Raw genomic sequence first — 23,488 nt, forward strand, 5'->3', positions numbered from 1 at the left:
TGCGAAAGAAAGCACTACACCTGGAAAATAGCCCACACTGAACAAACACTGATAGTTGCGTTTTGTAACGTTTTTAACCAACATGTAGTAGCGAGTGTGACCTTGACACAGAATCGAGCGAGAAGAAGCAGACTAGCAAAAAGATGGAGGCTGAAGAGCTCTTAACCCTGTGCTGTTTGGAAAACCAAAAGGTCAAAGTTCACTAGCCGGTCATGCTCGAAGGAAAATGGATGTTTCTCAAGGGTTTAAAAACGTCTGAGGTATTCCTAAAATAATAGCTTTGGGCACGTGCAAATTCATAGACCCCTGAAGCCCAAATTTATGCACAGCATTCAAAAGCTGACAAAGACGATGCTTGATTTGTAGGTCTTCAAAGTGAGGTTGTTTAGGTGTAGGCGCCTATGTGAAGAGTTACGAGCCAGAGGGACCATTCAAGGCTGTACGCACCACCTGAAACATAAATAGCTATAAAATCTTGACACATTTCACACACCTTCAATCTTACCCTCGTAACACATGCGGGCCACACACTCCTTGCATCATTCAAGAAACATTGGCGTTGGCTGAAGAAGCAGCATAAATAATTTTGGCCTCTCTGAACTCACTGATTTGTTTTTGGTTGCCAGACACTCCTGACTCTGAAGCTGGTCTTGCTTGGCACGTTAGTAGGATATCACTCATAACATAAAGAGATGTATGATTTCACTATTCCTTTACATGCCTAAAAATAACTCATGTATTCCAAAAGATGTCTAATGCAGCATCCGACACACTTGACAAATGTGTCAGACATGCTGAAAAAAGCACATTTTGTAATCAAAATATTATTATTTTGCCATATTCCCAAATCAATCAAGTCCATTTAAAACCAAATTCATTAATTTTCTACCACTTTTTCCTCACGAGGGTCGTGGGGGTGCTGGAGCCTATCCCAGCTGTCTTCGGGCGAGAGGTGGGGTACACCCTGGACTGGTCGCCAGCCAATCACAGGGCACATATAGACAAACAACCATTTACACTCACATTCATACCTATGGACAATTTGGGAGGAAACCGGAGTACCCGGAGATGGCAGGAGGGTGGAATTGAACCCTGGTCTCCTAGCTGTGAGGCCTGCGCGCTAACCACTCGCCCACCGTGCCGCCCCATGTGCAATATATAAAATGCAATATTAAACACTGATTGTGTTTAGTTGTAATTATATTGTATGGCTTTTTGTACAAAATCCTACTAAATTGAGAATAGATTAGATCAATTTAAAAAATGTAATTGGACAGCAATATTGAATTCATACTCCTGATTTTTTCAGGTACATAGTTATTTATTTATTTATTTATTTTTAAAAGGTTGTATTACTTTTTCTACAAAATCTGTCTTGCGGAAGAGGGCAGTCAGAAGGGTCAGACTGTGAGCAATATCATCGCTACTGTGAATAATAATACACATACAGTAATATGGAAGTGGCAATGTACCAGGCAGGATTGAGTCGTTAATTTTTTTATATTCCGAATTGTATTTTTTACATTTTTAATGTTAGTAGTGTACATGTTATGTTTTGTAGACAATCAAACAGACAAGACCACTGTAAAACAAACAGCCTTACCACATATAGACCACGTATAGACAAACAACCATTCACGCTCATATTCATACCTATGGACGATTTGGAGTTGCCAATCAACCTAGCATGTTTTTGGAATGTGCGAGGAAAACCCACGCATGCATGGGGAGAACATGCACACAGAGATGCCCAAGTGAAGATTCAAACCCAGGTCTTCCTGATCTCCTGACTGTGTGGCCTACATGCTAACCACTACGGGACTGTGCGTCACCCACATTGTAAAAAAATAAAAACAGCTTTTCTCAACTGCTTTTTTTTTTTAATCCACTCATTAGTTTTTGGACAAAATCCCACTAAATGGGGAATAATTCTCTGGATCTCCAATGGGGCTACTTCGTATTCCTCACTATACTGTAGACTGCCAGAACTCTCATAGTTTTGGCAGTTGAACAAGTTGGAACTCCTAAAATGCAATGGCCACTTGTGGTTCACTTGGGACTAGCAGTGGTCCACAGACTACAGTTATGGGCAATACTGGAGCAGACTTGACAGTCTAAAACACTGAATAGAGAATACTTGCATGCCTTGCATCACAGATGGGAGCTTGAAGCCTGCTCAAAGACTGGATCAATACTGCTCCAATAACATACTGATTCACACATTAGCAAATTCAGATCTGGCCTGTCGGAGCCATCCCGGGTGGCTATCAAACCCTTCATCTTTATTCAAACACCAGCAGCCTGCGTTTTCACGGGAATCCAAGGTTACCACTGAATTAGCCGAAGATTCGCCGTTCGGGGAAATGTAGCATAATGATGAAGGCATGTGCCATGTGTAGGCTGTGTGTGTGGGAGTGTGCAATTATCAGCATAACAACTTGATTTAGCCATCACTAATTCAATTTCTGTTTTCTTTTTTCCTTTCTTCTATTAAAATAAAACCCTCACAGAATCTTTGGGCCTTGTAATGGAATTCTAAAACAGCCAGTTGAGTATAATAACAGTAGAAGATAAGTGTGACAACATCGAGATAACACACATCTAATGAGATACAATACAAGACCTGGACCACATGAAACATGCTGTTGATTTAGTATAATAGCCCTATTTTTAATACAGCTCTTGTATTGGCTCTAATTAGCTTGAGTGGCTGTATTAATGAATCAGTAGCTGCTGTTTTTAACAACCTACTGGTAAAATCAAAGGTCCTTGATACTGTATATATTAGGGCATATGGAAAAGCTGTTTCCAATAATGTGTGTACGAGTTTTTTTTAATATGCAGTACATGCAGTTTCTGCAGTTGTGTATGCTGGACTAAAACCACACAGTTTAAAATAAATGTATTCAGGAAATGTTGTGTGTAATAAATGAGTTGCCTGGACATCACCCAAAAACAAAAACTTTAGCGGCATACGTTGTCTCAAGCCAGCAATAAAATGCAAGTTGTGCTCAACTCATTGCTTCTTTATCTTTGACTTTGTTTGCTTGGCTGACTGCCACATTGCTGCTTCTTCTTCTCTGCAGGGATGACCTTTACCGTGTGGAGCTTGACATCATGGCCGGAGATGAGATGTTCTACAGCAAGGTGAGCATCCTCCTGGCCTGTGGTTGCGGCGTCCTACGTGCACCTCCCAGGAGTTTGAACTTGTCTTGTGACCTTATCGTGTTGTCTGTGTGTTACAATGTTACCTACTGTGTGTGTGTGTGTGTGTGTGTGTGTGTGTGTGTGTGTGTGTGTGTGTGTGTGTAGAAGCGAACATGGGAGTCAAACAAGAACGACATCAGGATCTGCAGGATGAAGGGCAAGCATGAGGTAAGACCGTCTACTTATACTAACACTGGGTGTCCAATCGTGTTCAACCAAGGGCTGCATGCACAAAAATGGCATTAAAGATGCTAAAACCAATTTAATGGTGGTCAATATCTGCTAAACTATTTGACTAAAACATTTTTGGTAAGGATACAGCATCCATTCATTCATTTTCTATCGCTTATCCTGACAAGTGTCCCAGCTGTCTTCGGGCGAGAGGCGGGGTACACCTTGGACTGGTTGCCAGCCAATCACAGGGCACATATAGACAAACAACCATTCACACTCACATTCATACCTATGGACAATTTGGAGTTGCCAATTAACCTAGCATGTTTTTGGAATGTGGGAGGAAACCGGAGTACCCGAGAAAACCCACGCATGCACGAGGAGAACACCCAGAGATGCCCAAGCAGGGATAGGATACAGCAAATCAGTGTAAAATGTAATTACTAATGATGATTTATGTTAAATTCCTTGTCTCGTTCTCGTGGTCCCAACCTTGTGCGTTATCTTGTCTGTCAAGATTATTGAATGCCAATGAATACTACAGGGGTTATGGATTCCATGCGCTGTTACAAGGAGATCCAGGAGGAGAATAGAAGCTTATCTTTCAAACTAGCCTGGGGCAGTATTTTAAGAAGGTAGGACAAGCACAGGGATGGAGGAGGGAAATGTTCTCTTTTTATGACTCTTTCATTTCATCCTTGTATTTCATCGTTTTATTGCTATATTTTATATGTCCTTCATGTTTTCTGTGTACTTCTTCGATTGACTTACATAAATAATACACATTTGTAATACAACTAATAAGTTCAGAGTGGTTAGCACGCAGGCCACACAGCTATTAGACCTGAGTTCGATTCCTCGGCCATCTCTGTTTTGTCCATATTGTCCATAGGTATGAATGTGAGTGTGAATGGTTGTTTGTCTATATGTGCCCTGTGATTGGCTGGCGACCAGTACAAGGTGTACCCCGCCTCTCGCCCAAAGACAATTGGGATAGGCTCCAGCACCCCCACGACCCTTGTGAGGAAAAGCGGTAGAAAATGAATGAATGAATGTTTTCTGTGTACTTCTCTGATTGACTTACATAAATAATACACATTTGTAATACAACGCATAAGTTCCGAGTGATTAGCGTGCAGGCCACACAGCTATTCGACCTGAGTTTGATTCCTCGGCCATCTCTGTGAGGAGTTTGCATGTTCTCCCCGTGCATGCGTGAGTTTTCTCCGTCTACTCCGGTTTCCTCCCACATTCCAAAAACATGCTAGGTTAATTGGTGACTCCAAATTGTCCATAGGTATGACTGTGAGTGTGAATGGTTGTTTGTCTATATGTGACCTGTGATTGGCTGGCGACCAGTCCAGGGTGTATCCCGCCTCTCGCCCGAAAACAGCTGGGATAGGCTCCAGCACGCCCGCGACCCTCGTGAGGATAAGCGGGAGAAAATGAATGAATGGAGTTCCTTGTGACCTTGTCCGTGTTGTTCCTGTTGTGTTTTTTTTGGGGGGGAGACAATGCTGAACCTGCGACACAAGCACTTTCCTTATTTTAGTAATCATCTTTGGCCGTCTTATATTTTTAATATCGTGATAGGAGGGTGGTGATCTTGTAAAAATGCAAATTCCGTTCTCAAGTGGGGGATATAAGATGAGAGATACTATTGGAGGGGAAACAAAAGTTAATGTATGTAATTCTTTGAATGCTATTGTTAGCTGATAATCAGTACCTTTTTTGGTTGCATCCACACTTCTCTGCTATGGTCCGGACCAAAAATGTAAAAAGAAAAGATTCTGGATATGTTTTTTGAGCATTGACACTAGTATTTTTGGCTACACAGTAAAGAACATATGCATAATGTAATCTTCCTGCATGCGTTTTGTGGCCATTTTAACACCGGTTGGGTGTTTCAGCATATGTTCACACATTTCTCAAGCGATCTTAGTCCACTTCTTTGGTGGACCCCAGGGTGCAGATGATCACGTTGAACCTGACTAGAAATCAAAACGGCACCAGAGTTCCTTTTAATCGAATTAAACATGACAAGTGTGAGCACATTGAGTGTTTTTTTTTCCTTTTACCTGCCGTCTCTTTGTTTGGCTCCTACACATGCATTAACGAGCAATACAATTAATGAGGAAAATCTCGAGCAAACACTCCTACATCACAGCACACACTTCACCTCCTGCAAATGTTCCGCTTGGAAGGGGGCGGGTGGGGGGGGAATGTGTCAGATGTGATACATTTGCCACCTTATAATTGGTTTTGTAATTAAATGTTTCCGCCTGGTTGATCACAAAGGACACAGTATTCCTCCCTAATTAGCCTGAAAATTCAATATCCCGATTCTTGCCTCGTTTTCCTTTCCCTGGTGTTGTCCGAGACATTGGTGAGGACAGTGACAGGCCACGCATATTTGCATATTCCCTGTCATGGTTGCCTTTGTCCTTTGATCGTCACCGTCTCTTTATTGCATTGTTCCGTCACTCTTTCCGCTCACCGCAAGTCCTCTTATTAAAAACGATGGATGAAGAGGAGGAGGACCAGGAGATGGCCGGGTGCCAGCATCACATGATGGTGCAAACAGGCCATTCCACATCGAGCACTTTACAAGAGCAGAGGGTGGCGGTGGCGGGGGGGCACTTAGCAAAATTGTTTGATCAATATTGCGTTGATTGAGCTCTCCAAGGAGCACGGGCCTTTCTATAAGATGTGGTTTCGCAGCTCTTATTAAATCTCTTTGAAAAACCACGTGCGGACTCACTTTGATTTAGCCTCATCCAAACTCGTCTACTTTGCATCTCCTTGTTTGGCTGGATTGGACCCGAGGGGGCCTCTTAGTACAAATAAACCATTTAGTAAATTGCACAGTGATTATTGGCTTCTTCTCAACATTTTGTGAAAATATTGAGATTACTGCACTTTGACGTATGGGATGTTTATTTCCTCAACTGCAGAGAGGACCAGGCATCAATTGTGGACAAGGTATTAATTATGGATGAAGTCTTCATTTGATTATACAACAATTAATTTATAATGAGAATTAAGTTATTTTTAAAAGATAAATGTAACTTGAGTTGTTGTCTAACAGGAATAAACTGTTATGAAAAAGTTGTCAGAATAAAGTAATCTAACATGAATAAAGTTGCATTTAATTCAAGACAACTGCAAGAGAATAGTTGTAATGGTGCTAGAACACTATAAAAGTAATAAAAAATATATTTTTTGTGGAAAAACAGAGTCATGTTTCTCATGGTCAACATACTTTAAAAGCAAAATTTTTCAGTGAACTCATAAGTTTAAAAAAAATTACAATATTTCCAAGAAAACATCATAACTTTAAGAGATTGGAATCTTTTTATTTATCGAAAAGTCATGATCTAATGAAAGTTAAGTTGAGAGTAGCTCAGTCTGACAAGAACAAAATAAAAAATATATGGGTGGAAAAAGTTATTAATTTTATTAATTATTAGTTATTAAAAATTACATTGGAATTTCAAGTCTTAATGTTCAGTCAAAGTTGCCACGTTATAGCGATAGTAAATAGATGGCCCTTTAATGTAGCAAATGGCTAGATACGTTTGGGCTGGAAGAATTTAAAACAGATCCTGATCTCAACCTCATGGAACACTTTTGGGAGAAAGTAGACTGAGGAAGGACCATACTTTTTCCCACATTTTCATTTCCCAATGTTATAATAGCCAGGTGTCCTATTAGTTGTGTCCTACGAATTGCACAAATAAGGACGTCAAGGTGGTTATTTATCTGAGTCAGTCAAATTAGTCCAGATGGCGATGGTGACTCCTTGGGCTCATGTGTGGCCTTCTGTTCTCTTTATGTTATGTTAGGGAAAACAAATTTAGACTCATTTTGAGTGTTTTATGGTGTCAATTTGCCAGGCCGGGTGAATTGTGTGATTGCCTGATGTAGTTACAGCTGTACGTATGTAGCGATCCACTCTGTCTTACCCATTGAGCAGTTGTTTGATGACTCTTGTCATTGATCGCCGTTGTCTAAAAATAGCCTTGTGTTTTTTGATAACTTGCTAACTATCTGGGAGACTTTTTTTAAATTACAGCAGGTCTCTTTGGTGTGTGTGCGTGAGTGTCGAGGAGAAATGCTCAGACTCACTTGGGTTTGGAAGTGCCACCAGTTGGTTTGTATGTATACATTTCTAGATGTTAGGGTTGGCTGATATATTTGATAGACTTAAGATGACACATACAGATACATAAGAGGAATCAAATGCTGTCAGTGTGGGGAAGTATTTACTCGGCGGACCGCTCTCACTATAATCACTAAACCGCCTCCTCCCAAACTAAACAAGGCAAACCGGCAAAAATTGGCGGAACCTGAGCGAGTGAATGGAAGCTAGCCACCTTAGCTTAGTTTAGCACGCTAGTGTGGTTGCGTGTGCATCAGTATATCTTCACCGCTTTAATATAAGGAGCGTTTTTACAATGCTTACGATGTGCAGGTTCTGAGTGAAGACAGGAAGCATGTTTATTCTTAGTAAGTAAGCTTTATTTGACATAAAATAAATAAATAAATGTGCTTGACAATTTGAGACAAGTGTATTTCATCATATGCCTTTACGGTTTGAAGCTTTATACAAGACTCTGATGAATTAAAATTTTATATTGTCATATCGTGATACATCCCAAAAATATTGTGACATATGCTAAGGTCCATATCGCCCAACCCTACTAGATACAACCTCTCGTACAAGATTGGTTGTCTTTTTTTTCTATGGGAGAAAATACTGTCTATAAAATAGAACCTATTTATACAAACCCTATTTTGTTCACCCTTCTACGGTGACCAGCACACTAAAAAGTTACCAAAAAGTGGGCGCTTAAGCCAATGTTGACCACTCATGTTGACATAACGTTTGAGACCCAAAGGAGTAATTTTTATGAAAACTGGGGTGCAGGTAGAAATTCTTCTGGAAGATATTTAATTTTCCCTTTATTTTCTTTAAACATTTCCTTACTTTATAATGCAAAGTTGGCAGGTGGCTTCAAAAATGGTTGGAAGGTTGTGACTTCAGTTACACCAACACCCGTCGACGTGAGTCAGGTAGTCCAAGGGTTCCACTATATTTGGGTTAATTGAGTTATTTCACATAAATGTTAAGAATATAATACAGTATGCCCTAAAAATGTGGCATTTTCACAGCAATGTACGTTTCAAACACCCCGCAACATAAAAAAAAAAATCAAAAACTCAATTTATAGTTTCTAAATTATTGTTTGGATTGTCAAAATCATAGCCACTCTTTGACATCTTTTGTGTGCTCACCACAGTGGTGCCTTCATGTTTCCACCAAATGGTATGGCCCAGTTCAGCTTGCTCTGTACATATGTATGTAGCACACCACCGAGAGTCATAGCTACTAGTCTCTGTTTTGTTTCCGTCCTGTGGTGTGTGCTCAGTGACAATTACCATCAAAGCTAAGATGAAGAGTTGCAAGCCGGAGGGATGCGGATTAGTTTTACCATGCTAGTGCTGCTAATTTTGGTGCTGCCGTTAATTAATCCCCCTCCCACATGCTCGCTAACGTACACACCCTTTCATCCCGTCATGCAGCGGTCCAAATTGTGCGCCAGGGATGATTCTTCTTCTTCTTTTGGGGCTTTTGTTAATTTGTTGAGAAGTTAGCTTGCCGGGGAAAAAAAATACTTCTGTTTTTTTATATGGATGGGTAAAACAGAGCTTTTTTTTGGCTTATGTGCGACTTTGTCTAATGCAGGGGGGTCCAAAGTGCGTCTTTGGGGCCATTAGGGGGGGCACATGCAGCTTGTTTTTTATTTGCATGGTACATTATAGAAATAAAGCATTTCAGTTGGTGGAAAACGTTTGGATGCCCCATGTAACGTTAATTAACAACAGAACAATTATTACATTATTTACATTGTTTCTTTGTAGGTAGTGAATAGACGCACAATTATAACACGCATTTGAAAAAAACAAAAAGTACATGTCATTGTACAAAAGTACATCTAATCCTTTCATTCATTTTCTACCGGTTATCCTCACAAGGGTCGCGGGCGTGCTGGAGCCTATCCCAGCTGTCTTTGAGCGAGAGGCGGGGTACACCCTGGACTGGTCGCCAGCCAATCATCTACGTCAATCATCATCATCACCAGGGCACATATAGACAAACAACCATTCACACTCACATTCATAACTATGGACAATTTGGAGTCGCCAATTTACCTAGCATGTTTAACCAGAGTACCCGGAGAAAACCCACGCATGCACGGGGAGATCATGCAAACTCCACACAGAGATGCCTTAGGGTGGAATCGAACTTGGGTCTCCTAGCTGTGAGGCTGTGAGCCCTGCGCGCTAACCACTCGTCCGCTGTGCAGCCCAAGTACATCTAATATTTCACTATATTGACCAACAGAGGTGTTATAAAGTCATCTGTGGATGTTTTTTCTGGCTCGTTCTACTCAACTCATAAACAGTATTGTTGCCATATTGTTGTTTACAATTACGGTAACTCAACTTTTTTCAACTTTTTTTTCCAGATTTTAATATAACAGTTGACGTCTGCCTCTGGTCTGTAGTGCAATATACTTAATAAATGACCATCTGGTTGTTATGTCGACAGAGATTTGTGTTAAAATGCCACTGGCGTAGATGGGAGATTTTTTCAGTGTGGAAAATGTGTGGGTTTTTTTGTATTTTTTTTTTTAACATATCCTTGTTCATGTAGGTGTGTGTGTTGAAACTTCTCCCTGGTCGCTAGCATCAGGAAGGCAGCCAGGCAAGTAATGGAAACTTTGGAGATTTAGAGGAGCTGCTTTGCTAAAGACATACTGCTGCCTTACATGGCTATTGAACCCAACATGAACATAGCGGGTCGCACCGGGTGATAACCAATATTTTACGACTGCATGAATCACGATAAGGCTCCCCCTAAAGCGGGACCCCAGCAGAGAGAGTTTACGACAGTACCGGCTTATTTTGTGTTGTCATCCGACCAAGGAATGTTGATTGTAGCCGGAAGGTAAAACATTTTTGGCGTTTGTTCGGACATAAAGCCTCATGAAAAGCTTGTTTATCATTCGTGGTGATGGGAAACAGATGCAGAAGACTGAGACTCATCAGTTTTACTGCTGTTTGATTGTTTTGACTTTTTATGAAGGTCTTGTTCTCATTTTATACAAAACCTAATGCACTGTAATTAGTATGTTTTACTGCCACCTACAAGGAAATATGTTGCATTTTAGCTTGTTTTTGTACTCAAAAATGACCGTATTGACCTTAATACAGGGCCACACCTTTTTTCAACACACCTTTTCAGAAAAGTATATACTATTGACTAAATTGAACATGAGACCTCCGCGTCAAATCCAGTCTTTATTGATATGAACGATATGCTTGTTTTTGATATCGTTCTTAACAGAAATATCAATGTTTTTATAAATATTGATATATTGCCCAGTGCTACTCAGTGTCCATATTTTTCATGTACCATAAATGATTCAATTATCACCTCTATTTAATTAAAGGGACTGTATGCAACAATTTCCCTGGCTGCCTCGAGGGTGCCAAAATATGAACGTTCTGCGAGCATTATGTCCCACCTTCTTCTTGCTTTGAACACACATACGCGCATTAGTTATGTTGTGATTTAGTAAGGTTTAGCTACTCACATTAGCCATTGAGTGTATAGCTTGACAACACCATGAATGTAAATTATTGGTCACCTCTCTGAGACTGCTTGCGTGTGTGTGTGTGTGTGTGTGTGTGTGTGTACATACATGATAGGACAGCCCCAACCCCCTGGAAGAATTTTAATAAAAACTGAAGGACATGAGAAAGATTGTCTCGAAGGTCACAGCTCGTGGGGACTATGAGGTCCCACACAGCTGTACCACTTTCAGATAAACAGTGCTGCCAATAAAAGGAACAAAATATTGAAACAGCCCACCACTGACTATAAGAGATTCTCAGACATACACCATCTTCAAAACCTCAAAAAGTGGATGAAACAAAACCACATCTGTGACCACTTTTAGCCTTTTTTTAGTCTTTTAATGTTCTGTGTCTATTTTTGACTTTTATTGTTTTTTGTGTATTGCTACTATATTATTTATTGTTATTTCTCTGTTACCTACCTGGGGACTACAGATGGAAATAGCAGAGATGCTATAATCTGGCATACTTACAACTGTATTGTTTGTATTGTAACCACTGTAATAGTTGTTTACAATGACATCAGTGGTATTAATGTTGTCTGAGCAGTGTGCGTATTACTGCAATTGCAACATTGGTTCTGTTGCTGCTGTGCTGTGTATAGGCATTCCAAATCTTTTAAGTTTAAAAAATGCATTATAGGTATACATCCATCCATTTTCTATACCACTTATACTCACTAGGGTCGCGGGGGTATGCTGGAGCTTATCCCAGCTGTCTTCAGACGAGAGACGGGGTACACCCTGGACTGGTTGCCAGCCAATCACAGGGCACATATGTATAGACAAACAACCATTCACATTCATACCTATGGACAATTTGGAGTCGCCAATTAACCTAGCATGTTTTTGGAATGTGGGAGGAAACCGGAGTACCCGGAGAAAACCGACACAGTGTGGAGAATTGAACCCAGGTCTTCCCGATCTCCTGGCTGTGTGGCCTGCGCGCTACTTAATATAGATATAAATATTTTTACATATATTCATATTGTTTTCACAGTTTTGACATGACAACCAATTCTAGCTCATAACATCATTTATGTAACACGCAGCATATTTTGACCACCATTCCAAAGAAAAATCCTGCAAGTAACCCAACATTATATATCATGTGCTATTTTGTTGTGGCAAACACAAATTTTAATTTGAAAAGCTTCCTGTACATTTGTCTATGCATATGATGCATAACATTTATCCTTGTTCAACTCTCCCATTGTCATTCACAACTATGTGGTAATATTTGCACTGCGCCGCCTGCTCCTGTGAGCTTCATCTGAATATAGGATATTAATTTTTCAGAGGCCTTGCAGCACTGCCAGTGTCCGTTTGAAGAGCAGGAGGACGTGGGGGTTGGTGAGGAGGAGGAGGGTTGTTGTTTTCTTTTATTTTTTGCAGTCGTCTGGGTATCAGGAAAGGCTTGCCAGGCAGCACAGGTGGCGTTTTTGTTTGGACGCAGCCCAGCATAAGACAGGGAAGGAGTAGAGAGCAGACACAGAGGGGAGGATGAGGCATAAGGACATTCACCATTTTGATCTATATACATTTTATCATTCAGTCGTTCATGGCTCGATCGTGTGAGTGCATGTGTGTGGGTGTGGGTGTGTGGGTGTTTAGGCAGAAACCCCAGTGAAACGCTAATCCTCCTGACTTAATTTGTCTTTGAATAAAGCTCACACGTGCAAGTGCCAAATTGCTTCCCGGAATAGATGAATGTGAGTTAATGAAATAAATTCATGCAGCAGCAGAAGATGATTTTTGCCAGGCCCCATAAAGAGCAAATGGAAATCAAAAAATCCTGTTGCTGTACCCCAACCTGTATTTCCATCCTTTATTTTGTCCAGAATGAACCGTCCAAAAACGGCTTCTTTACTTTTACACTTTTCCCCATTAGCGTCAAAATGGTGCTTGTACACATGGAAAACACGGTAATATCAATCCAACCTACCAGTTCTACCACAAATGGAGTCAGAAGTGGGATCTTTAATATCAAGGCCCTCCGTGAGGTGCCCGGTTTAAAGGACACTACTGGCAGTTGACCACTTCTGCGATTCATTGACACTGGAAATGTATCTCTTTCGACCAATACCGAACTAACCTTATTCTCGGGTTTAAATCTGGGTACAGAAACTGGGTCCTAACTGCCCATTCAAAGGTCTATTGGGCAGCTGTGGCCTCTGAAAGCTGCACTACTGTACAATCAGATTGCGGCACATGTGAAGTTGCAGGATGTCATTCTGTCGTGTTGACAATCTGCTTATGCCACAGAAATTGATTGTTATGCTCATTATTTCAACCCAGCAGACTGGGGTTTAAATCTTAATTAAGTGTGGGAGAAATGGTGGAAGAAATGGGATCCACTAACTGCTAATTTAAAGGACCCTTGGGCGGGTGAACCCTCTGTTATTGACCCTCGAGATGTCTAAGGAAGGGCAATTGCCAATGCCAAAGAGTTTAAAATCATTGGTGTTGAGGTCCGTCGACAGACTCTGGTTTAATTAGTGGGAATTGGGATCCTCATGTAACTGTCAATTTCCAAAACCCTTGTTAAGGTGAGCCCTGAAGATGAGTGAACCACACTTAGATTTAGATTTACAAGAAGTTTCACAGTTAAAGATGTTAAAACAGCCAAGGAAGACATGCCGTGTGTGTGTTAACAGAGGGGCGCGGGGGCGTATCACATCGCTGTCACTCCTCAATGTGTCACTTGTGTAACTTACACTTCTCCATTGACACCGCACACCGGCATCGCACACATTGCTCACACTTTTTTTTTTCACTGTTGAAAACAAGAACTCCCGACGGGAGTGAAGAAAAAAGTTTAGTACTGAAGGCAGGAGCAATCTGCCTTGATGCTCGCCACCGCACACCAATGGGAGGTGTGTGTGTGGGGGGGGGGGGCTCTTCTATATGACCACCCTTATCACTGATGTCAACGGATGAATGCATGAGCATGTTGGAGGGCTGGTGCCGTCCAGACTGGGAGGAACAGGGGGTGGGGTGTTGTCCTCCAGTGATTTAGTGTACAACACTACACTCTTTTGCCTGTAAGTTAAAGGTCATGGCTAGACTCTTGAGGGAAAACATTTACATTTATGGAATTTATTGTGTTGACCTAGACATTCTTGGCCATTGAGGTAATAATAATGTATGATGCCTAAATGCAAAGCAGTTGAACCTCATTGTTGTTGAAGATGTTGACTGTAATGAAAAGCAGATACTATGAGGTACGATTTTTGGGGGGCTGAGTTGATGCCATATGTGTGATATTGTTGTAATTTTTGAGGATACATGGCTTGAAATGACAAAAATAAATAATATTAGCTTATGCTTCTTGCTGTGCTGTAGTTATTGACGCAGTATTAACACTGTCTAGTTAGTTCTCAGCCTCTTCATTTAAGGAGGCACTGATAGAAATAACAAAAATACACACTTGTGCTAACTTTGGCTTACGTTGATAATGTTCTTTTGCTCTGGACACAGCAGTTAGCTTTTCGCCACAGCAAATCAATCTTCTCCATCCAACCCTGTTTTCTGCATCTGTATCTCTCACCATGTCCTCCTTCACTACATCCATAAACCTCCTCTTTGGTCTTCCTCTACGCCTCCTACGTGGCAGCTCTAAACACAGCATCCTTCTACCAATATATTCACTATCTCTCCTCTGGACATGTCCCAACCATCTCAGTCTGGCCTCTCTGACTTTATCTCCAAGGTACTTGTTCCTGATCCTATCCATCCTGGTCACTCCCAATGAGAACCTCAGCATCATCAACTCTGCTACCTCCAGTTCTGCTTCCTGTCTTTTCCTCAGTGGCTCTGTCTCTAGACTAGGGATCGACCGATATGTTTTTTTTTGGGGCCGATGCCGATACCGATTTTTTTCCATCACCCTTAGCCGATGGCCGATTTTGCATGGGTCGATATTTGTGGCCGATACTGCTTTTGCTGCTTTTTGCTGAAAAAATGATAATGATAACAAATATTAGAGGTCTCAATTTTAAACAAATATTTATTGAAATGATTCAGCTTTCTTAAACACACATTTAAACAGCAAAACATTTCTGTCGTAGTTTAAGTTCTATCTAGCATCGATGCTCCTCCGCAGTGTGACGCGCACCCCCCCGCCTCCACACACACAAACATATCACACTGACACAATTTAGTACGATATATAAAACATTTCTCTCATCATTAAAGTTTGTGTTGTGCACGATAAAGACCTCTGATAGCACCACTGTTGCGGTGTGGGAGGGGTACCGTTACTGCGTGTGTTGCAGGGTCCTCCGGCAACACAAAGCTGCCCGTCGGATGCCTGTCTGTAAATCATGGGGTGGAAAAATACATCGGCAAACCCACTTTTACTTTAGCTTACCTCATGCCTTATCTTAAGTTGCTGCATTGGTGTGCTCCACGGTCTCCACTTTGCTGGACTTTGCCGTCAGTCTCCACTTGAACGAAAATGTATTTGTATATTTGCCAACATGCAGAAAAGTAAGGTTTTTAGAGTTGTGCACTCAACTATTTTGAAGTGAAAACACTGCAAGTTGATTTGGTTATTCATCAGTTTCATATTCCTCAGAGTTCAACATCCACTTGTGCCTTTCTGTAATGACATCCTACATTGTAACAACGTGTTTGTTGCAGATTCCATTCCAGAAGTTGTGTAGGTTTAGCACTCTGTAATACGACCATGCTGGCAGTCATTCATCTCCATTAGGTACTGTTGACTCGTGCGGCACTGTGTGAGCTTTGTACAGCGGCGCACACGCGTGACTTTTGATTTCAAAAGCCGGCTCGATTTTTGTCGCTTGACTTGATCTACTTTGAAGTGTCATGGCGCAGAAATTAGCCCTCAATGTGCTGTTTGTTTTAAGATCCCCGGGCTGGCTTGGATTACAGTCTGTCAATCAACTGCTGCTGCTCGCGTTTGCATGTGTGTGTTTGTGCATGTGCTCATACACACTTTAAATCTTGACAGGCCGCATTCAGACTCTCTAAGTTTGACTGACAGCGTTAATGGTGAAATAATTCCACACATCAGGCGGGTGAAAAGCTTCATTTCACCGAGCTGTTTAGATAATCACTCAGCAAAAACGAAAGCTTTTTCACTCTGTCACCACAGTTGATGATCAAGTCTTTTTTTGTTTTGTTGTGTTCTTCCGCCTATAGGATGAATGCCGGAATTTCATGAAGGTGCTTCTCAGCAGGCATGGCGGCCTGTTTGTGTGCGGCACCAACGCCTTCAACCCACTCTGCGCCAACTACACTGTAAGTCTTAACAAATGTATGAGTGTGTGGCTGTGATGTTTGCTGATAAATCTGTTCCTCCTGTTCTTCCATGCCACAATTAGGAGGTGAAAATACATGTTGTTTGTCCCGTGCCTGTGGCAATGGTGACATTCTTCTTCCTGAGTTATTTTTTTATCCTCAGAACTGTCAGGCAGTTCCAGTAGCTTGTGTTCTGAATATACACCCATCATGGTTAAAATATAAGTTTTATTTTGGCTTTTGGGCTCCCGGGCTCCCCCTACACCAGTACATATTAACATTGGTTTCTACCTCACAGTTCTCCGGAAATTAATTTGAATAAATATCCTCTGTCCATTATTAGTAAATGGTCAATATAATATTAGTTTTGATGGTTGAAAAACAATAGTTATTCTAAGAGGAAAGCAAAAAGTTGCAGCAGAAAATGCACATTAACATATTTGACATATCTGATGCACTAACATCCCCAACCTGGGTACACACTCCACTTCACACTCCATTACCTATTATTATTATTACGGTATACACGTCTATCAGTCTAGTTTGAGACCAAATCTACTGCTTCAGCAGTCAATTCCACACAACAATGCATTTCTCAATAATTAGACTCATCCCATTGTGATTCAACCCAATTCCACATTGTAAACCTCACTAAATGGTCATTTTTTGGTGTTATTATGTATACCATCTCGACAACAAAATTTGGCTGTATGTTAAAGTTGTTTCGCTTGTTTAACACAACATGAAATGTGTCCTGCTTGTGTATAATAACGAACAAAATTAGGTGATATGGGGTGACCATGGCAACAAGAGACTGCATTATTCCTATTCCTGGTTGCTTTACAATCCCAACATTTTTGTAATAGGTAGAATTATTACATATTCATATTATTACATATACAAAAACACAAAGGATGTCGAAGAATGAAATATCTCACTCTTGAAGAAGTGGTTCATTTGGGTCTTGGTCTGTGAAAGCAAAAATATTCATCAGTGGAAGAAAAAAAGCTAAAAGCCAACAAAGGTTCCAGCTAACAAGTGTTGACTGACCTGACTCTACCAATTTGGCCTTTAATTATTTCCTTCTCTTGCCATTTGTCAAACACTCCACAGTTCATCTTAAAACAGAAGCAGCAACGGCAACCCTCAATCCATCACCGTGCTGCTAAATTCACTCCCCTTCTCCCAAAGCCACCTCCTTCTCCGCTCAATTTCTGCTTCAAACTGGTGGAAAGAAATGACATAAATATGAATGATTTTGTGTTGCTCTGTGAGAACATTACATGTTGGATGTGTTCATTATCACGTTATTTCTGTATCTTAATGAAGCAACACATTCTGTATAATTTACTTCACATTTAGGGTAATCAACACTCATTTAATTTCAGTAATCAATACTCAATAAGCAATAATGTAATCAACTCCTGTTCTGTCTGTTTGCTGGGGATGGGCATTTACTATATCTCTTTGATCAACTATATGATGAATAATTATTGTTTGTTGGGATGGACTCCTGTTGTGATTAGGATAAAATTTGACTTATATTCCACTCTAATGTTGGCATCCTTGCCTTTCAATGCATTTAATTATAATAGTCTTAATTTGAGCTTGACTTTTTTGTCCACTCGGTGTGGCTATGGTTTTAGTTTGCATATTCATTTCATAGCAAATTGGGGAAAGGAGGAATGTTTAACAATCATAATAAAAAAGAATCTGTCCAAAGGTTTGTTTAGCGTTGATATCTGCTATAAGTAGAACATTTTGTAACATCATCTTAGGCAACAAGTGGTTGGTTTTGTAAATATCACCAACTTTGGGCTGCGTGTGTGGGTGTGTTTCATGTGATTTACAAGTGTCCCTGAATGCAGCGACAACTATTGTCTGACTGGAATCTTTCCAAAATGTCCCAAAAATAACCACTTACCCCCTTCTTCTTCTAGTATGTGAAATACAATTTTTCCGGAATTTTAAGTGTTAGGTGGTAATAATTTTTTTTCTTTTCATTCACGTACCCCTTATAGCAAATACACTTACCCACTTTGGGAACCACCGCTTTAGAGCAAATCAACAGCGCCTCCACTGGTTGCAGCTGAGTACTTCACTCCACTTTGACTCAATTGCTTCAAGACATGATTAATCAATCAAATGCACATAATCAATATTATGCCTTCTCTTTGTTTTCCCATGCAAAAACCTACCCTCTACTGCAGTTTAATGTTTGATTGGCACTGTTGGCAGCCAATGGCGATACTGTTCAAAATGCAACATACTATTGTAACATCGATAGCAACCCTTCCAATTCCACTCAGAGGCTTCTGAGAAATCAGCATGACTGTAGACATTACAGGTATCTAACACATGAGATTTACTAATAAGAATGCCCCTTTTATATTTTTGCGCGTGAAAATGTCTTTTTTTTCATTGGTTATTCAGCTACAAAATGACAGAATGTGTGGACGTGTCATGTAGTCTTAAGGCAGCAACCACATACTGTATTAATAATGTAATATTTGGAAGACATTGGGAATTGAAATAAAGTGTTTTCTTTGTGCATGTGTGTGTGTGTGTGTGTGTGTGTGTGTGTGTGTGTGTGTGTGTGTGTGGCAGTCCGTTATTCATGCATGAGTGTGCAAACCTTTTGTTGTTGTGTCATTACTGCATCTAATTGCCACCAGTGAATCATTAGTTTGCACTTACGCTAACACTCCCTAATTGTCGTTCTCCAGTGACTTGTTTTCATAATGTGATTCATATTGTTCATATTGTTGGCATTGGTACTGATTGAAGACTTTAATATGTTTGTGTGTGTGTGTGTGTGTGTGTGTGTGTACATGTGTGTTTGTGCGCATGTGTGATGTAACAGGGCGACACTCTAGAGATGGCTGGAGATCAAGTCAGTGGCATGGCCAGATGCCCTTACGACCCCAAACATGCCAACGTAGCTCTCTTTGCTGGTAAAACAGACACCGTTTTCTACTTTATGCTTCACCGTGTGCACCAAATAACCAACCTGTGTGTTATCTAACTGTGCGTGTGTGTGTCAGAGGGCAACCTGTTCACAGCCACAGTGACAGACTTTCTGGCCATTGACGCCGTCATCTACCGCAGCCTTGGGGACAGTCCAGCTCTTCGCACCATCAAGCATGACTCCAAGTGGTTCCGAGGTAAGCCAAAGCATAATCAGGAAGCGGCACACAATAAACGGAGAAAGAGGAGTGGCTTTGAATAATGCTTTGAGACGGGAGTAAAATGTGGGAATCCTGGTGGATGGTGGGGTGGGCAAATACAGTATAACACAAAAGGATGGTTTGGTGCGCCCATCCAGGATTTTGTGTTGTACCTGGTCGGTCAGTCTTTTTGTCCTTGTGGAAATGGTACCATTAAGAAACCAGTGGCAACTCGCACAATCGGGAGAAATGGGAACTTGGGAGAACAACAGGAGAGGGAAGTCAAATACAGCAAACACTGAGGTGAAATTGGGAGGGTTGTTATGAACGTCACAAGGATGGGCTAGTACAGTATGAAGATGTGTTGGGGTATGCCCGCTTGGGATTATATGACCTCTCTAGTTCAACTGTTTTGTTTGTTTTCTGGATGGAAATAATAGCATTAAAGAAACTATTGGCAACTCCCAACACAAGAATGATGGGAGAGGGCAGTGAAATACAGGAATCTCTTTGGGAAATCAGAAGGGTTGGCAAGTACAGTCAAAGTATATGAAGTGAACTCTTCCGATATTACATGATTTTGAGTTGCTGTTATGTTTTTTGCGCCAGTTGCCAGTGGCAACTCCCAAAATTAGGACAACTTTATGCTCCCTTTACTAGACAAGCACCTTCCTTCCCACATCACTTGCACGATAAGACAGTAAAAAGACATGCTATCAGGCTCCTAGTAGGTAGAAAAGCACAAGTATAAATCGAGTGAAACATCAGTGGGTTGTTACACGCTTTTTGGAAAAATCTGCTGTGAAATTCACACGGCCCATATATGTCTTCTACACGCGGCCCACACCTGAATGATTCCGTGCTTTCTCATGGTTCCATTAAGTTTCTTCTTACATACCTTCTTTATTTTCTTCCACATTTTTTGTCCACAACGCAGAGCCGTATTTTGTCAGCGCTGTGGAGTGGGGGCCTCACATCTACTTCTTCTTCAGAGAGATAGCCATGGAGTTTAACTACCTGGAGAAGGTAAAAAATATACATATATTACCATCATAATACCATATTGTGTATAGGAAGACGCCAGTGTGGTACATCGTAGTGACAGTGAGGTCAGTGAGAATTGTTTTGCTGACTCATGGATAAGATTGTAATATGTTGAGTGGTCGTAACTCAGAGAGATTTGAAAATTGTGAAATGTGACAGATTTGGTAAAAGTAAAATAAAATTGTATTTGTAAACTTCATTGCTAAAAACAGTACAGAAGTGGAAAAAAATGCATATAAATTATTAAATATGATTTATTTGTAGAATTATTGATGAACGTTACCCATTATTTTCCCCTGACAGCCAAACTGACCTTTCATCTTATTGATTCATCTTATCGTTTTGTACGCATCTCATTGAACAAATCACTGTGAGAGTCTACAACCCTGGAGGAAAATCCCTGTTTAATATTACCTGTGTTTCCCTGATGCAGCTTCAATGAAATATCGGCATCTGTCAAGCCTATTGAGATTGAATGGAAACTGCACATTGTGTGTTCAAAGAGGAAGTTTCGAGAACACTTTCATGAGTAATTGATGTTAGCTTAGGGAAACGATGGCAAAACAGGGCTTGTACTTCGCAAAGGTGTGAGTAGTGTGAGTAAGTAGATGCAGATTATACACCCATACATCATTTATTTGTTTATTATTTTATTCATCAGGTGGTGGTGTCTCGTGTGGCACGGGTCTGCAAACGGGACCAAGGGGGATCCCAGCGAGTCCTGGAGAAGCAGTGGACTTCCTTCCTAAAGGCACGGCTCAACTGCTCAGTCCCGGGAGATTCACACTTCTATTTCAATCTGCTGCACTCTACCAGTCCCATTATCAACATGCACGGACGGGACATCATCCTGGGGGTGTTCTCAACGCCGGCTAACAGGTAAGACTAACTCGGCTGCATGTTTTTCCCATATTCATGCAGATCAATAAGATAACCCAACTATTAGAAATACAGTATGATGCAGTGCAGTTCTGCACCACTGCAAACTGCTTTTGTTAAGTGTACCTAATGTTGTGACTATTTGGGTGGGGGGTGTCTTCATGCAATTTGACGCAAAAAGTCACAGTTGTTGAGATTTTCTCCTATAGAGCAGCTACACACAATAACCTGCACAGAAAACGTTTTAGATTTTCCAGCATCTGCACCTATTCCAGCTGTATTTCCTTTGATTTATGCTTCCAGCAAAAACAGTCTGTTTTAATTTATTCCACCCACGCCTCCAGAAATGCCCACTCAGCTGTGATTGGCCCAAAGTGCTTCCTAACTATGAACCATATGAGGAAGTCCGCCCCTCTGTGACATCACAAAGGGACAGTTTTACCATGCCCTTTGAAACCGAGCATTTCGAGCTATCCCAAACGTCTTTCAGGGCTCACTTCCAAATGTGCAAACCTCATTATCTGAAACTTTGGCATTGTTTAACACAAGATTACAACATTCTAACTACATTTATAGGACAGAAAAGTGGACAAAGCATAATAGGACCCTATTAGGCATATCTTAGGCATATCTTATTAATGGTTTATTTTCTCTGATTACATATACTATATTGAGTCATATCAGTGTAAAGGTGTTATATAGGTATTATACTATAGAGGTGTTATTTAATGGCCAGAGGGCTCTAATAATATTAAAGTGTATGTAGAAAGTAACTACAAAACTACAAAAATATTTCATTTATTAATGGAGAGTTCTAGTTTTTATTGTTTAACCAATTAACTACAATAAACGAGGGATTACTCTTCAGGCTTTTTAAAATTTGTGTTTGTCCAGTCAATGGTGCTACTTTTTCCCAGTCAAAGCATGCAGCAAAATTTCATTTTTTTTTTTTCAAAGGGAACCTTGCTGCTGAAATGCTAAGCGTGTGTTTGTAGATGTTGGATTATATTGTCTATGCAAGAAAGGTGATGTAGTGATTCTAGAGTTCTAGGAATTAGTAGTTTTTGCGGCCGTATCAACAACATGCATGAAGCGAAGAAGCAAGTAAGGAAACTACAATAAAAGAAGAGTGGTGTTTGGGTGGTTTGTTGGAGACGGCTGAGTAAGTCAAGGACAAGGAAGTCAATAATGGACAACACATGCTTTCCAAGCTCCAGGAAAAGTGTTTCATCAGCTGCATCTTATCTCCTGCTTAAGAAGCGCTATTGCTGCAGAGGCACATACACATACAAACACTTTCAACATAGTTACAATGGATGCCAGATAAAAACATTTACAGTACGGTCCAGACTTGCAAGCATGCTACTGGATGCCACTCTAAATTACCACCAAGCATACAAGAATGCATGATGGAGGGAAAGATTTCAGAGGGTCTTACTGAGCACTTCAGAGTTCTGATGCAAGGAGGTCAAAGAATTTCTGAGGATGGCAGCAGTAGTGAAAACAAGACCACTGTTGTTGTTTCTTCACTCGTGTTTGCTCAGCTGAAAGTGAACTTCATGCTTGTGTGAAGCTTGATGGAGCCGCACTGTGATGTAAAGGAACACAAAACAAAATAAAGCAAATTCTGCCGCACCCTAAGAATGCGAGGCCATGTTAGCATGCCGGTCCGTAGAATTCCATGTGACCAGGTCAGGCAGCATGATGTCTGTCTGGGAAAACACAGCAGAGGAATGCAAGGAGCAGGTGGACAACAAGGTATAGCATGGGAGGTAGGGCATCAATGGCAAATAAAATGCGAACGACTTGTAGCCATGAGGACGGTTTTGTTAGCGAGTCTGATTAGCCATGGTGACAGTGGATGGAAGTTGAAAATAATTTTTGCCGGCCTCCATATATTGCCATGGGCATGCGTGTTTGTTTACTTCTACTCTCGCCTCCAAACAGAAAGGAATAGTTTTTATACTGTGCATCGGTTCAGCACCCACAGGCTTCATAATACAATAGTGAACAGAGTGAGACCTCTTGTCAGTCTTTGTCTCT

General features: G+C 40.8%; 1 protein-coding gene across 11 annotated transcripts in view; it reads left to right on the plus strand.

Annotated features, from left to right (window-relative positions):
* Positions 1-23,488, plus strand: part of sema6bb (sema domain, transmembrane domain (TM), and cytoplasmic domain, (semaphorin) 6Bb) — a 151,470-nt gene that overhangs the window by 89,791 nt on the left and 38,191 nt on the right. For all 11 annotated transcript variants that reach the window (XM_058074295.1, XM_058074288.1, XM_058074287.1 and 8 more), the window contains 7 exons: positions 3,087-3,147; positions 3,313-3,375; positions 16,257-16,355; positions 19,219-19,309; positions 19,400-19,519; positions 20,460-20,548; positions 21,228-21,445. In XM_058074295.1, the coding sequence (XP_057930278.1) occupies positions 3,087-3,147; positions 3,313-3,375; positions 16,257-16,355; positions 19,219-19,309; positions 19,400-19,519; positions 20,460-20,548; positions 21,228-21,445 (741 nt within the window). The remainder of the gene's footprint in view (positions 1-3,086; positions 3,148-3,312; positions 3,376-16,256; positions 16,356-19,218; positions 19,310-19,399; positions 19,520-20,459; positions 20,549-21,227; positions 21,446-23,488) is intronic.

This window comes from Doryrhamphus excisus, chromosome 5 (assembly GCF_030265055.1).
Source record: "Doryrhamphus excisus isolate RoL2022-K1 chromosome 5, RoL_Dexc_1.0, whole genome shotgun sequence".
Classification (NCBI taxonomy): domain Eukaryota; kingdom Metazoa; phylum Chordata; class Actinopteri; order Syngnathiformes; family Syngnathidae; genus Doryrhamphus; species Doryrhamphus excisus.